This window comes from Oryzias latipes, chromosome 7 (genome assembly GCF_002234675.1).
Source record: "Oryzias latipes chromosome 7, ASM223467v1".
NCBI lineage: Eukaryota > Metazoa > Chordata > Actinopteri > Beloniformes > Adrianichthyidae > Oryzias > Oryzias latipes.
This window is the reverse complement of record NC_019865.2, coordinates 25,354,254-25,369,815: the sequence shown is the minus strand read 5'-3', so window position 1 is coordinate 25,369,815 and position 15,562 is coordinate 25,354,254. Positions and strand designations below refer to the sequence as shown.

The window sequence follows — 15,562 nt, the reverse complement described above, 5'->3', positions numbered from 1 at the left end:
GAGTTTTTTTCCTGCATCTTTTTATAGGTTAAAGCTGGTTTTCATGTTTTCTCTGGAAACTCCCATCAGGGAGTAATTTTGGAAAATGGGCAGACTTTTGAGAAAACTTTTTTTTTTTTTTAAGAGGGAGGTATAGGGAGGAGGTGGAGGAGGTGTTTCTTCAAATAGTGGAGCAGGTTTTAAAAACCCCTCATTTCTCCTGGAGCTCGGCGGGGGCAGAAGCTCCCAGCATGTACAACGTAAAACGAGAGGAGTGTTCTGCGCCTGCGTCAGTCTGCGCCGCGCCGGCGGGGGTTTGGTTTTAATGTTTTTTTTTTTTTTTTTTTTAACGACACAACTTTTGGGAGCAAAAATGTTTTCGAAACTTCCCGTCGTTCTAGTCTGTCTCGCTTTCTACCTGCAAGAAGGAATATCGCGGGATTTTGAGGCATTTCTGGGCAGGAGCCTTCATTTACAGGTGAGGAAAGTTTTTAATCATGCTGCTTTCAGGGACATTATGTAAAAAAGAAATGAAGCACAAATAATAGCTTCATTTACACAATAATGCGTCGTTGAATGGTTTATTAAATGTTTTAATGGACATTTAAAGTTAAAAAGTACTTAAGAATATACGTTTTTTTTGTGTTTGCCTAAAATAAACTGGGTTTTTTTCAGAGTTAGGGTAAGTAAAGTGACCAATTTAGTTTAGCAAAAAGGAGAAATACAAAATATAATCTATATTAGAAGTAATTTGTGCATTTATAACGTTTGTTCACCCTAATTTGGTTTATATATGAGCATCTATAAAAAAATAAAATAAAAAACAAACAAAGAGGTACACACATTGTTAAAAATATTACTGTTCTTTTGTTTTTTCGGTCTTATATGTGTGTTTGATATTAACAATTGTTTATTGTGCAAGTGACTGGGAATTTCTGTAAATTGAAAAATGTACAATAAAGTTTGTATAAAAAAAATAGAAGTAAGGCAGTAAATTTGAAGTTTACTTTTTCTATTCTATCTACCTAAAATGTTCCAATATAGTTTGAAGAAGTATTCAGTTAGTATACTAGATAGTATAGTATAGTTTAGTATACTACACTACACAAACATAGTCTATGGAATACTTGCTATACTTATACTCAAGTATACTTAACCAAATAAACTTCATATGTACTACTTTTTGCCAAAGGGAGTGTTGATTTAAATTAATATTAACCACACAGAAATAGAAATTAAAATATTCATCATCGTCAAACTGTAGTAAAATTGAAGTGAAATTTACTTAACTACTGAAGTAATAACAGTAATAACAATTTTAATTTTAGTAAGAAAAAAAAGTATTTGCTGGAAAAAAAGTTTTTGCAGGGTTTCTGTTAAAAAAACTTTCTTTTTTGACATGTGGAATGAATAGTAAGAGTGAGATTCATTCAGCTCTATACCTCAGGAGTTAAAGTGTTTTTTTTTTTTATCTATAGGTAAAAAGTATATTTGAATAAGCTTGCTGCTGCATCTTCTCAGAAGTTACTTGAGTGAATGTAGTCTGTTTCTATCCTCTTTTTCTATGTGGATCATATTTTCCTGAAACAAACTGCTATGAATGATTTCCAGTCTTAAAGGTGAAATCCCCACAATGCTCAGGATGTTTGGTCATGTGTTGACACAGCAGTGACTTGTGCAGCACTAACAGGCTGCCGTGTGTACAGTGAAAGCATTGATGTCCTCTTTCACTTCTCCTTTCATTCATGAATGGCTTTGATTCAGACTGTTTTGAAACCAAGTCTTGACCCAGCCCTCAAAAAAGGGGCAGATGGCTGAGAATGCTCCCCAAATATGGGGGTTCGTTTGGACAAAATTTCTTATTGGCTTGCAGCAAATCTAACTTGTTTGTCTCACATTATTATTTGTTTTTCAGAGAGTAAAGCGTCAGAGCAAACCCCCCAAACCAGTGGTAAGTTCACAGGTTAAATTCTGTTAATTTAAGGACCCACTCCAATGAGAATTTAGTTTCTGGTGTTTTTAACATGTTTTTGTGGTAGTTTTCTCACGATGGAGGACATTTATAAAGAAAATTAAGCTTAAAATTACATTTCTGAGTATTGGTTTATCTAAGTTGTTGTGAATCAGGAGCAGACAAAAAATATTGTTTGAATTTTTTTATTTTTTTTTTATTTTTTGGTGACGAAGAAAATAACCACAAGCCACAAGCTCCCTGCTCTGCTCTGTTCTGATGCCTTCAAATGGCAGACAGATCAGTGAACAACAGGGAATTCCTCGTCTAAACTGGAATCTGGCTCTAAATTCTACAGCTGGATAGCTCCAATATTATTATTATTTTCATTACACCTGTAATGTTAGGTTGGGGGTTGTTAGGGGCAGTAAGTTAGGGGAAGAATGTAAACAGGTGAATGATGGGAAGTGGGGGCAGGCTTACTCTGCACCAACAGTCCCACCCACAACTCAGATTCATTTCTAATGAACTTCTGCTGCACAGAAACTACATGAGAACCTGGCTGCAGACATCACCATCCAGAACAGGAAGCTTCAATAAAGGTTTTTCTACTAATCTAAACACTTTTGGGTTAGGGCCAGGGTTATGACGAAGGGTTTCACCCCCTTAATTTTTGTTTGTTCAGTACCCTTCCATGAACTGACCAGGATCCACTCATGTCCCTTTTTATTTTTTATGTGTTTGCCTTTGTCACTCTAATGTATTAATGTAAAAACGAGATAGAGTTTTATAAATGTTTTCAATTTGTGTTGTATGGATTTCTAATGTTTTTATTTATTTTATTGTATTTTTTAATTTTTTTATATCTAAAATAAAATGGAAAATTAGAGTAAAAAATAGAGTAAAAAATATGGTTAGGGCTAGAATTAGGATCAGGGTGTTTAGGGTTGCCATCAGGTCGCCATCTTGTCTAGAGCCATTTCCCTCTCCAAACTATGGCCTAGAAAATGACAGAGATACTTTTTATTTAGGCTAAAATCGACATAATCGTAATTAAAAGACCAGGGAGCTTAGATCAAAAGATGATAGGAGTGGAGCTAAAGTAAAAGCAAACAGATAACAGAAAAGGAAGCTTTCCCTGCAGAATCCTCTTCTGGCTGTCATGAGTACACTGTGGCTTCTCCCTCCTTTTACCTCAGGGTTCACGGTGAAGCCATTCCCCCAGAACATACAGTAATCCTGTCTGTTTTGCACAAACCGCAGCTTTTTTAAACAGCGGTGAGCTGTAGCTGCTCCTGACTCGCCCTCATCCTGCAGAAATGTGGCCAGCACTGACCAGACTGGTGGATGCAGGCGCCAGCGTTCCCCCCCCATGCAGGGAGCTGCTGTGTGTCATTTCCATGCAGGGAAAAAGGGTCACATGAAGGAAGGACTGTGATGTGTGCGGCTATTTACTAGCTTTTCCTGTGTCCCAGAATTGGTTTTTGCCCACACACGTAGCCATTTGTAACATACGCAGCTCAGTACTGGAGTTCCCTTTTGGACCCATGTGGTGAAAGTTCTCGTCTGGATCCAAACTGTGGCGCTTGTGAAGTGACGCATGTTTCTGTCGCAGCTGAAGGTGACAGATTACCACGTGAGGAGCACTGTGGTGTCCCGCTATGCCGTCACTACCGTCCAGAGCTCGGTGTGGAACCAGCTCCCCGTTGTCAAGGAGGCGGCCTTTGAGGTGGACCTGCCCTCCTCCGCTTTCATCTCCAACTTCACCATGTAAGTCTGGCCGCCCGTCCAGGAGCTGATCCTCTCTGAAGGAACTCTGTCAAACCGAGAGGGAAATATTGTCCCTCATTTTTGGGGGATTTGGTTCCAGGAATAAAACTTCAGAGGGATTATGTAAGGAGCAAGAATTCCGGTCCGGAGGTGACGGATAATTTGATCACTTAGAGGGGTTTAGAAGGCCTTCTATTTCAGAAAAACAGCAAAATATAAATAAAACAAATAGCTTGGCCTTGCTGGAGCTGGATTTGGGAGCGGAAGTGGCTGCGGGAGAAGGAGGGAGGGGCTTACGGCAAATGAATAGCAGCTTTGTAAATGTTCGTCAGAAAGTTAATATAGAAAATGACAGGAGTTTGCGCAGTGCCCCGTTTCTCCCCCACACAGTTTACCGAGGCAGCCTGCCAGCTCAGGTCCGCTGCAGACACACATCTACTGTATGTGGAACTAGATGTTTGGAGTACGTGTGAGTTAGGAAGCTGAGCTGCTGGTTAAAGGTGACGATTCCTCGCACTTTGTCGTCTTTTCCTGTATACCTGAAGGGAAATAGTTGTGTCCATATTGTGTTGGGTTTTTTTCAAACTGAGGGGGCTGTGTTCTGTTGGGTTGTGTTTGCGGGTCACTCGTGTTCAGCTCCTCCACCTCCCGGCTTATCGGCTGCACATAAAAGTACAAGCTACCACTTCTTCTTACCCTCCACTCACATTCAGTTCCACTATTCTCCTGACTACCAATAATGCAAATTTTGGTTCTTTGGGCAGTAGTTACCAACCCCTGGGCCCCAAACTGAGACCAGTCTATAAATCACTTGGTATCAGACCAAATTTAAAAAATCATATTGTAACTTAGATCATTTCCATTTCATTTTGTTTTTTGCTGATTCTGAAGGAAGTTTTATTTTGAAAAACTACTGGATTTGGTCCATTTATGACTTACTCTTGACAATTTACAGTATATGAAAACTGGAGCGTGGCGTCAGCCATAGAAAACGGCTTACCTCTGGCTCCAACCAAATGAAGTCCCTTCAGTTGCCCTTTTTTTTCCACGATACAGACATAGTGATTGGTCCAAATCTGTCTGAATTAACATCTCTAAGGCAACCACTGTCAGCAATCAGGAGTGAGATTGTTGAAAGTCCACATCCCTGCCACTTGATGCATCTGATTGGTCAGTTTATAACTTAAATAACTTGCACTACAAAAAATGTATGAAAACAAATTAGGATTATCTAGAACATGTTAAAAAAAAGGTATCAAAGCAAGAATGGTTGTTCTAACTAATAGAATGACTGGTTAATAGCTGTTTATCTCTCTATAGAAGTCTATGGGATTTTGGGTTCTTGGAACCAGTGAGGACTTCCTGTTTAGAACGCCAGGGGGGAGGGGTCACTTCATCCAGCTCCAAATTGACAATTGACTTTTTCCACCACATTCTTCTACAGCTTACATTTGGTGCACATCAAGCCATTCTTCTGAAAGCAGCTGCTCCAACCACTAAAACAAGCTTACAAAGTTAAGCAAAAAAACAAAAATCTTTGGAAAGTAACTTTGGGGAAAAATGAGCCATTGAGGAAAAGGAGGAGAATTCTTCAGCTTTAAAAAAATGTATGATTTTTACTGACAAAACCAGGAGTTATCTCCATGAAATATGGATTTATTGTGACATATGTATCACTTTGCGCATTATGCATCAACTGACTCTCTAATGTTACACATACGCGGATGATACAGTTGCATACATGGTGGATTACTACAATGTAGAGGACAATTCTGAATCTGAATACCTCCCAACCCCTGCATAAATGAACCCGTTTGGTTTTTACAGAAGACATTTGGGGTTTTCAGTGATGCCAAATGAGAAGCGGTGGAGCTCTGGGAATTGTAGTTATGGTGTTTGTTTGTTTGTTTTTGTAATTGACTGGACAAATTTCTTTTCTTAGGAGGTTTTAACTGTTTTAACTAAACTCCATTTAAGCTTGCTCGCCTATTTTTTTGGTGGAACTCCTGGTGTTTATGCCTTTTTCTAGTGCCATGATGTGACCTCACATTAGCATCCTCTCACACTACGTCAGATACGACTTCTGTTTGAGTTTTCTTTCTGCAGCACACATTGATCCCTTTCCCTTAATAATGTTTTTAAAGGGAAATTACTCTTTTTTTTTTGTCCACATCTTCCTCACATGGCAGGACCTCCGTCTGTAAACAAGCATGATGCGTGTTTGTGAAGCAGCCTTCAGGCCGCTGTGGAAATACAAGAGGTGAAGCGCAGTGGATTTGGCTCTAAAGCTGTGCGAAGGGTCACTTACTGTAACACAATCTGGCTACTGTAAATAACACAGAGGGCTTTTTCTTCTTCAACTCTCCTCCACCTCATCAGCACCTCCAACGGTAAGGTGTACGTGGCCCAGGTGACGGAAAGAGCTACCGCCAGGAAAATTTACGACGCTGCGAAGAAGCACGGAAAAACAGCCGGTCTGGTAGCAACCAAGTCAGTTCTTTTTTTTTCTCATTTACCCTTGATTTTGCTTTTTTTCCCCTAACCTCTGAGGTTCCTGCTTTCTTTCTTTTGCTTTGCTGTAGAGAGCGGGAAATCGAGAAGTTTCGCGTTGCCGTGTCCGTGCCCTCGGGAACTCGGATGTCCTTCCTTCTTGCGTATGAAGAGCTGTTAAGTCGTCGACTTGGGCGTTACGAGCTCAGTTTGGGTCTGAGGCCCGGGCAGCTTGTGCAGAACCTCACCGTAGATGTCAGAATATCAGAGAGGACTGGGATTAGGTTCATCAAAGTTCTTCCTCTGAAGACGAGCAGACTGATTTCCAACAACAATCCAGGTGAAATGTGATGGAAGACTACATCTGACCCAAGGATGGCATCTCCAGGCCTCAAGGCCTGCTTTGGCATGCTCTAATTGACAGGACACACCTGAACCAGGTCATGATGAAGGCTTGGATACCTGGAAATCATGCAGACATAATGGCCCTCGAGGCCTGAAGTTGCTCATTCCTGATCTAACTACCTTTCACATTTGCCTTTTGGCTTCTCCTATTTAGGGTCCCTACTGCCTACACCTTCCTCCCACCATCCACCCTCATATACTCCTTCTCCACATCCACATACCTCCTCTTTGGACTTCCTCTAGGCCTCTTTGCTGGTAGCTCCAACCTCAGCATCCTTTTATCAACATCATCACGTTTCCTCTTTTCAATGTGTCCAAACCATCTCCATCTGCTTCCCCACGTTTATCTCCAAAACATTTAAAATGATCCTTTCCTCAGATGGATTCATTCCTGAATCTACACATCCTGCTCACTTCCAAAGAGAACCTCATCATTGTCATTATGCTACCTCCAGATCTGCCTCCCACCTCTGCATCAGAGTCTCTGAAAACCAACAACATGGCTGTTCTCACTAGTCTTCTACACTTTTCCTTTCACTCTTGTTGACTCTCTATAGTCACATATCACCCCTGAAACCTTCCTCCACCCACTCGAACATGCTTACAGATGCCTCTCCACCTCTTTCCCTGACCCTCTGTGTAACTATAGACTGTTGACTCTAAGAACACAGTCTTCCACCTTCTCCTCTGCTCCCTGTATCCTCAGTGTGTAAATGAGAGTTCCTCTCTTTTACCCACAGATTCTATGATTCTATGCGCTCCCTGCTCTCACTATAGATCATAATGTCATCTGCAAACATCACGGTCCTCATAGATTCCTGTCTAACCTCTTCTGTCAGTCTGTCCATCCCCATGGTAACATTTCATCTTCACTGATCTTTGCTCTTCCTGCTCCATAACAGCAACCTCTTCTCTTCTGTGCTCTCTAACATGTTTCTCATTCATCAGATCTTCAACGTTCTCCTTCCATCTTTGCATCACACTTGTGGAACCTGTCAACACATTTCCATCTCTGTTTTTCCTTCTTAAATGTCTTTTGTCGCCTCTTTAAAATAACAAATAAAATCATTTAGATTAGTTTTCATTATTATAAAAAGCCTTATGAGTCAGCATCGATTTTTTTTTTCTCCCTTTTTTGCGTTGTAAGAAGAGATGTGTGTTTTGAATCTAGCTATTTGTGCTACAAGAGTGTGTTCAAGCTATACATTTCCTCATGACACAAATGTATTTTGAGACTGCAGCCACTCTGTGTGGATTTCACCCACAGGGTTACATTTAAGAAGAGTACAAAGACGAGAAAAAAGTTCAGATAAGTTTGAAATTTGATCTTCAATGGACATCAAAGAAAATAGTCGTGAAGTTTGAGTTTGATTTAGCTGATTTGCTATTCTTCCAAAGCACTAACCTCTTTCTGAAGGGGATTTTTCTTCTTCACGTTAACCATGAACCTCTTTCCTGCAGGAGAAATGGACACCCCTGTTTCCTCCCATGTGGAGAAGAGCGCCACATGTGCTCGAGTTCAGTTTAGCCCGACTGTAAAGCAGCAAAGCAACATTTCCTCTAAAGGCCTCAATGCAGACTTCATCATACAGTATGATGTGGACCTCAAAGACCTCATGGGTGACATCCAGGTCAGTAACGTTTTAAATTCTGTGTCATGACATTTACTCATAGTAAAAATGTAGGTTTTTTTGGATCAACTTTGTTGCATCTGTAAAATGTTGATTTCATTTTCTGGAACAATATTCTTTTTGGTGACATTTGAATTATTAAAAACTTGGGTTTTTCTTCCTTTCTGATGTTAACAATCTGCTTCTCCTCTCTGCTAGGTGTATGATGGTTACTTTGTTCATTACTTTGCACCCAGAGGGCTTCCTGTGGTTCCCAAGGATGTGATATTTGTCATTGATATCAGTGGATCCATGATAGGCAACAAGATAAAGCAGGTAAAGTGCACCAAACTCTTGGCTCTCAGCTGCTTACAACTAAACTGAGAGGTTGAAATCAAAAATGGGTTTTCTGAAACAAATTACTCAGTTTACTGGTTGCTCTTCGTTCCAGTACTCACCTATGGTCATGAGCTCTGGGTCATGACTAATGACGAATACAAGCAGCTGAAATGAGCTTCCTCCGTAGGGTGGCTGGCGCTCCCTTAGAGATAGGGGGAGAAGTTCAGTTATCCGGAGAGAGCTCGGAGTAGAACCGCTGCTCCTCCACATCTGGTCCAGATGCCTCCTGGACGTCTCCCCGGGGAGCTGTTTCAGGCATGTCGGACTGGGCGGATGCCCCGGGGAAGGACACGCTGGAGAAACTTCATCTCTTGACTAGCCTGTGGTCCCCCCAGAGGAGCTGGCTGCAGATAACATGATGGCCCTGTGACATCATCAGTTGTAAACAGAGGTCCTTCACTGTAAAATCAAATATTTAAACAGGAAAAAAAAAAGTCTGCTTTCGCCTAAAGTTGTGTAATTTCCACTTCTGGGTGGTGGATTCAATGATGTCAGACGCCATCTTGTGTCATCTGCAAAGTGTCCAGGGGGAGGAAAATCTGGGTATCTTTGCTTAGACTGTTACCCCCGCGCCCAGGTCCTGAATGAGCGGAAGAAGATGGATGGATGGATGGATGTTACTTTTTTAAATAATAAAGACAAAGTAACTTAGTATTTCTTCTGCTTTCTGTCAGTAGACCAAACAAGCCATGACCACCATCCTTGGGGACCTTCGAGAAGGAGACCACTTCAACATCATCACCTTCTCAGACAAAGTTCAGACTTGGAAGAAAGGTCGAACGGTGCGAGCAACTCGGCAGAACGTACGGGAAGCCCAAGAGTTTGTGAGACGGATTATGGCAGAAGGATGTGAGTTCATGTTGGATTATTGTGTAAATTTATTTGTCCACAAATGCTGACCGTCTCTGTTGTTTTTGTATCAGGGACCAACATCAACGCAGCTCTGCTTTCCGCTGCCCAGCTCCTCAACCCATCTTCATCCTCCGGTCGCCTCTTGTCTTCTCGTGTCCCTCTGGTTATTTTTCTCACTGACGGAGAAGCAACCATCGGAGTGACATCAGGCGACATCATCCTGAACAATGCCAGGAAAGCGCTGGGCTCCGCCTCTCTGTTCGGTCTCGCCTTTGGCGACGATGCGGACTTACTTCTTCTGAAACGTCTGGCTCTGGAGAACGGCGGCGTGGCCCGGATGGTGTACGAGGATGCGGATGCCGCCCTGCAGCTGAAGGGCTTCTATGATGAAGTGGCCAGTCCTTTGTTGTCAGACATCCAGCTGTCCTACTTGGACGACCAGGCGTTTGACGTGACCCGTTCGATGTTTCCAAACTACTTCCAGGGCTCGGAGTTGGTCGTGGCAGGAAGAGTCAGACCAGGAGTCCAAGACCTCAAGGTGTCGATGTCAGCAACGGATTTAAAGGAGGAGGTTAAGATGGAAAACGATGTGGATGTTTCCCATGAAAAGGGAAGTGGGAGTGAAGGCTCGCTGGACTGTTTAGAAGATTTGGAGCGGATCTCCAGCTTCGTCTATCGTCTTTGGGCTTATTTTACCATCAGGGAGCTTTCTGTGGCCAAACTGAATACTACTGATCCTTCAGCGCAAAGGTTACTGACAGAAAAAGCCACTAACCTCTCTCTTAAATATAACTTTGTAACACCGTTCACCTCTCTAGTTGTTGTTAAACCAGACGCAGAAGAACCAACCACAACTCCACCTTTGGCAAATCCCACAACTACAGCCGCAACTACCACCCACAAACCTGCAGCTTTTTTAAGAAAACACAGATTACAATCTAAACATTCCCAGTCAACTCCAAATATCCCCAAACCAAACAACACTTCAACTCCAACTTCCAAAGCAGAAACAAGAGTTTCACCATCCAAGAAAACTGCATCATCGTCAAATCCCAATCCTATCAAAGCTATAATGGCGGCCATCTCTGGAAAAATACCCCCTGCCTCCCAAAACAAATCTAAAAACGCCTCTTCTTCTCCAGCGGGAAAGACGCCCAAAAGTCTTCCTCCAAAAACAGCCCACCTTCCTGCACCTGCCAAACTTTCCACACCTCTACCTGGCACCACCAAAACAACCACCCAGCATCTGGAGACTTCCAGCACTTTAGCACCACCAACCACTGCACTCAGAACCTCAACGCCACATTCCAGTTCTGTAAGGCCCACCCAGCCCACTGTCAATAAAACAGAGGCTCCTGCTGGGGTAGAGAATGCTGCCAAATCAGCTCCAGACCATTATCCCCCTGAAACCAGTGCTGCTGCATCCAAGCTGGATCCTACACTCAGCTTTCCATCAGATCCTGATATGGAAGAGGACTCAGAAACAGACACACAGATGGGCGTTCCCACGCTGGTGCCAGCTACTTTTGTTCCCATGCCTGGAGTAACAAACGGCCCGCATCCCTGGGAAACAGCTGAGCTTGTTGGTAGGTTTGCACGTCTGCTTTACAAACCCTTTTTAATGTCCTTATTCTGACGTTTTAAACATATTCCATTTTAGTCTTTAACTAACCATTCTTTGTTTTTTAGATGACGAAACTTTAATTCATTTCCAAGGAAAAGGTAAAAATTAAGTTTATACTGATGTGTTTTGAGTGTTTTAACCTTTTTCAATTGTAATCTTTATCCTTTTTTTAAGAAAACAATACTTTCCCTTCAAAAAACCTTCAAGAGACCCATCAGATTCTACAAGAACACACAATTTAGGGTTTTAGGGAGCAAAAACAAAAGTCCTTCTGGACAATTTATGAAAAACTCAGCAGAAAAGTTGAAAAATACCCAAAAGCACTCCCCTGCTCTAAGTGTGGTCCAATAGATGCAATGAAAACATGCTTTGTGGATCAGGATGAGAAGGCAGCTTTAATTAAATAGAATTCATGTTTTTTTACCACATGCAACTATGGAGATGAAGAAAAATATTTAGAGTTCCACCAAACAACTTAACCAAAATTAGTTGTTTTTTTTTCGTTCTTATGATGTGGCAGATAGACAGTAAGAAGCACCTTTTTCAGGATGTCGATCAGTCATCCGTGGGCACACACGTCCTGCAGTAGACATGTTCACTACTGATGTCTGACAATCAAACCAGAGTGATCAAAAGACACACATTAAGTGGACCCATTAGTCTCTGTGAGATTCTGGGTCAGAAGAGCAGCATCTTAAAACAGACCTAAAACAAGTGCCCAAGTTTGTGTTGGGAGAAAATTGTGACTTTTTTGCAATATGACAATGGAAAAAAATTGTCAAGAACAAGCAGTGAGCAGATCAGAACCTGAGCTGATAAAAGTTCAACCTTAGAGAGAAAAAACACATTTGTCTTCTTGTAAGATCTAGCTGAACTGAGGACGCTGGAATAGACAAATATTTTAGGAATGAAGTGAAGTATTCTCTTCCTATTGTGAAACACTTTGGTACCCTGAAGGTGTTGTGAAGTGCTATATAAAAAAAAGCTTCATTCTTTTAAGGGGTCCTTCATTTATTAACAAAATAATTTTGAGGAAAATTTCACTGATAATGTATTTTTATCTGTTTTAAGAGATTAACCCTTGTGGTTTCCTAGGCACTTTACCATTGGGAGTTGGGTCATCTAGACCCACTAGACAGTGCGCTGAACCTTTTTTCTTCAATGATTTGTGATCTTCACTGGTGTCCATGGATTACATGAAATCTTTCCACCTTTATCCACCTTTGTCATGGTAGGGAGAACACGTCAATGTAAGGGTGGGGTCATCTAAGATAGTACAAGGGGTTACACTAATCAGTTAATTGACTGTTTTAACCCCTTGTGCTATTTTAGATGACCCCCCTTACATTGATGTGTTCTCCCTACCATGACAAAGGTGGATAAAGGTGGAAAGATTTCATGTAATCCATGGACACCAGTGAAGATCACAAATCATTGAAGAAAAAAGGTTCAGCGCACTGTCTAGTGGGTCTAGACGACCCAACTCCCAATGGTAATAGCATTTTCACCTGAGTCACAAAAAAAAAATTCCAGACTATCACCAATCTAACTCTCTAACATAAAAATAATCTGTTGTGAATTTTGAGCCCTTTTATTTTGAAGGCTCTGTTTTTGGTAGTAAACTTTTCAATGGAGTTTTAACTTGTAACAGATAAGCAGCGCAGAATTCCAAAATTCTCTTCTTACTCTCTAACTCAAAACTTCCATTTAACAGATTATGACGCCAATTTTGACTACGACTACAATCTCAGCTATGACGCCTGTAAGTTTTCTTTGTTTCCTGGGAAATCTGTGTTGTATTATTTTTGTCCAGAAAACCTTCAGTTTAAACATCAGTCCTGCTTCTTTCAGGGGACGACACAGCCGACGGTGATTCGTATGGTGAGTACATGTGGAACCTGTCTCTAAAATGTTCTGCAGCCTAAAGTGGACCCTCTGATCCTTCCTCCTGTGCTGCAATACATGTGTAGTCCTGTGATTGGTTTCAGTGCTTGGGAGTGAAGAGGACTGTCCTTTAGTTGAATGTCTTGTGCTTTTAGAACCTCAGTCCAGTCCGAACTCCATGGGGTTCCTCTCATCAGGTCAGGGGCCTTCATTTGATCATTCCCCTCGAGTCTTTTGGATTGTTTGGATCTGTTTGTAGCTCAGTGTGTTTCTGTTTCAGTTGATGGAGACCCTCACTTTGTGCTTCAGCTTCCAAGGCAGCGTCAGAGTCTGTGTTTCACAGTGGACGGCAGAGCCAATGATGTTCTCAGGCTGCTGGAGGACCCAGAGAAGGGTATACAGAGCACTAAGGATTTAATATTCAACGTAGTTTGCCAAACTGGGATAGGCTCCAGCGTCCTGTAATCCTAAAAGGGATTAAGTATCTTTGAAAACTGGATGGATGGATGATGTAACCCTACATGCTCTCTTTTCCTTCATCAAGGGATCATCGTGGATGGCCGCCTCCTCGGAGCTCCGTCCAAGCACGGAGTGGAGAGTCGTTCTCGGACTTACTTTGATCAGCTCATCATCTCCTCGCCGGGCAGCTCTGGTGAAATCACGGTCACCGTATCGCTGGATGTGGTGGCGGTGGAAGGGGAAGGACGGGACAGTCTTCCCCTCAACCAACAGGGATCCATCACAAGGCAGGGTGTGACGGTCACTGTGGACAACCACCAGGGCTGCTGGATTGAGCTGGTCAAAGGTGTGCGCTTCCTGGTCCTCTTTCACCACTACAAACACCCCAGCTACCTCCAGATGGCGCACTTGGGTTTTTACATCACAAATGGATGGGGGCTTTCTGCTTCAACCCAAGGCCTCCTGGGTAAGCAGGCAGATTATCTCCCTCAATGCAGGGCGTTGCCCTAAAAATGACCCTAAACACTGAACTGTTTAGCAAGATCAAGAGTTTGTTTTGTGTTAAAGTTTGCATGAGCTTTGGTTTGGATCCACCAAGTAAAGTCTGGTTTGCCTAAAAAGAAGATTGTTTGCTGGCAAGTGAGCACTTTAAAAATTGTTTTATCAATAGAAATATATTCTTAGTGACTAGATTTTTTTACAAACACAAGAATTTTGGGTAAGACAATTTGTCTTACCCCATTGGCAGATTTATTTGAATTATAAAAGACAATCTGTCACTGGGGTGAGAATTTTTGGGGCCTGTTTTTGCAGTGAATGTTCTGTCAAGTGACATGGGTTCTTAGATTTTGGCTAAAAACGGCATAACCATAATTAAAAGACCACTGAGAACGCAGTGGGACTTAAAAGTAACCATTACCTTTTATTCTTGGCTTGCAGGGCAGTTTCAGCATGCTGACATAAGCATCACAGAGATGAAAACACACCCGGATCACCCAGCTAACAAGGATGGAACTGCGGTGAGGGGGGTCCTCAGGTGGGGGTCGGAGCAGATGCTGGTAACCTTGCAGGACAAGATGCTAAAAGACTCTCTGCAAAAGCGCCACCCTGGCAAATGTTGGGTGGTGCCCAAAGCAGAGGTAGAAAGACTCCTGGGTCATCCCTACGACAGCTACGTGGTGAATCATGTGTAACTGCAGCAGAGTCAACACCACCCATGAAGGCTCTCTAGGTTAAAAAGAAGTGCCCCTCTTCATGGACTGAGCCTACAAGCAACTCGTGACTGGATTGAGGCTGCGGCGAAAAGACAAACTGGATTTGAATGCATCACAAAGCTGCTTCGATTGATCAGACTGAATTGCATCTTCAATCCATCACTAACTGGATTCACGCTCCCCATCAGAAACAAGAGTTCCTCTGGTCTCCCGTGGCGACAGAACATCCCCTTGAGCATTTGCTTCAAAATATACCCCAGCTTTGATGGGAAATCTCTCTAAAAGAAGTCTTCTGAGTCTTCCTTTGTGGTTTCCTGGGTCTGAAACATCTGTAATAATAAAAAACGTCCTTTGTATAAAAATCCTCCCATAAAGACAACACAACACAGGGTCTTCGCCATGTTTCCCATGTGCTTTTTTTTTATTTTTCTATGGTTTCATTCATAGTTTAATTCATTGTATTTGTTACACAAGACATTAGGCATTGTTCACATACTAGTGATCAAACAAGGACAGTAAGTTTTCTACTACTCAGCCTGAACTAGGTCTTTTGTCAGTTTCCAGGTATATTGTCAACAGTGGTTTTTAAAGGCGATATTGGATTAAATTAAAACAGTACAAGCACACACGAGCCCCCAGACCCCCCATTTAATAAAATAACAGTATCCAATGCTGAGACAGGGGGTGGGGGTGGGGGTTAAACATGATCTCTGTTCCAGGGTTTCAGGAGTTTCCTGTTTTTCTACCAGGTAACATGTTTACAGTATGAAGATGGAGTCCAACTGTTTTCCTCCAGCTGTTTGTTTTTTTCTTTTGTGAAATAAAACATAAAATCATGGAATGACCACTACATAACAGTAACAACACAGCAAAAAATACACAAAAACAAATCAAACTGGAGTGCAGCAATTTAACAATCTGGTCT

The 15,562-nt window shown here is 42.0% G+C and overlaps 1 protein-coding gene across 2 annotated transcripts; it reads left to right on the top strand.

Annotated features, from left to right (window-relative positions):
- Positions 1-102: 102 nt before the first annotated feature.
- Positions 103-15,519, top strand: itih6 (inter-alpha-trypsin inhibitor heavy chain family member 6). 2 transcript variants are annotated; one of them, XM_011477610.3, is made up of 16 exons: positions 103-457; positions 1,895-1,930; positions 3,546-3,700; positions 6,080-6,190; positions 6,283-6,530; positions 8,057-8,226; positions 8,425-8,541; positions 9,282-9,453; positions 9,528-11,042; positions 11,146-11,178; positions 12,795-12,842; positions 12,932-12,961; positions 13,120-13,161; positions 13,245-13,358; positions 13,509-13,889; positions 14,363-15,519. In XM_011477610.3, exons 1-16 carry the CDS (start codon positions 305-307, stop codon positions 14,614-14,616), a joined length of 3,579 nt encoding a protein of 1,192 aa, XP_011475912.2. In that variant the 5' UTR covers positions 103-304; the 3' UTR covers positions 14,617-15,519. The 2 variants fall into 2 exon arrangements, with proteins under 2 accessions (XP_011475912.2, XP_011475911.2); XM_011477609.3 differs by having other exon boundaries at positions 13,069-13,161.
- Positions 15,520-15,562: the final 43 nt, after the last annotated feature.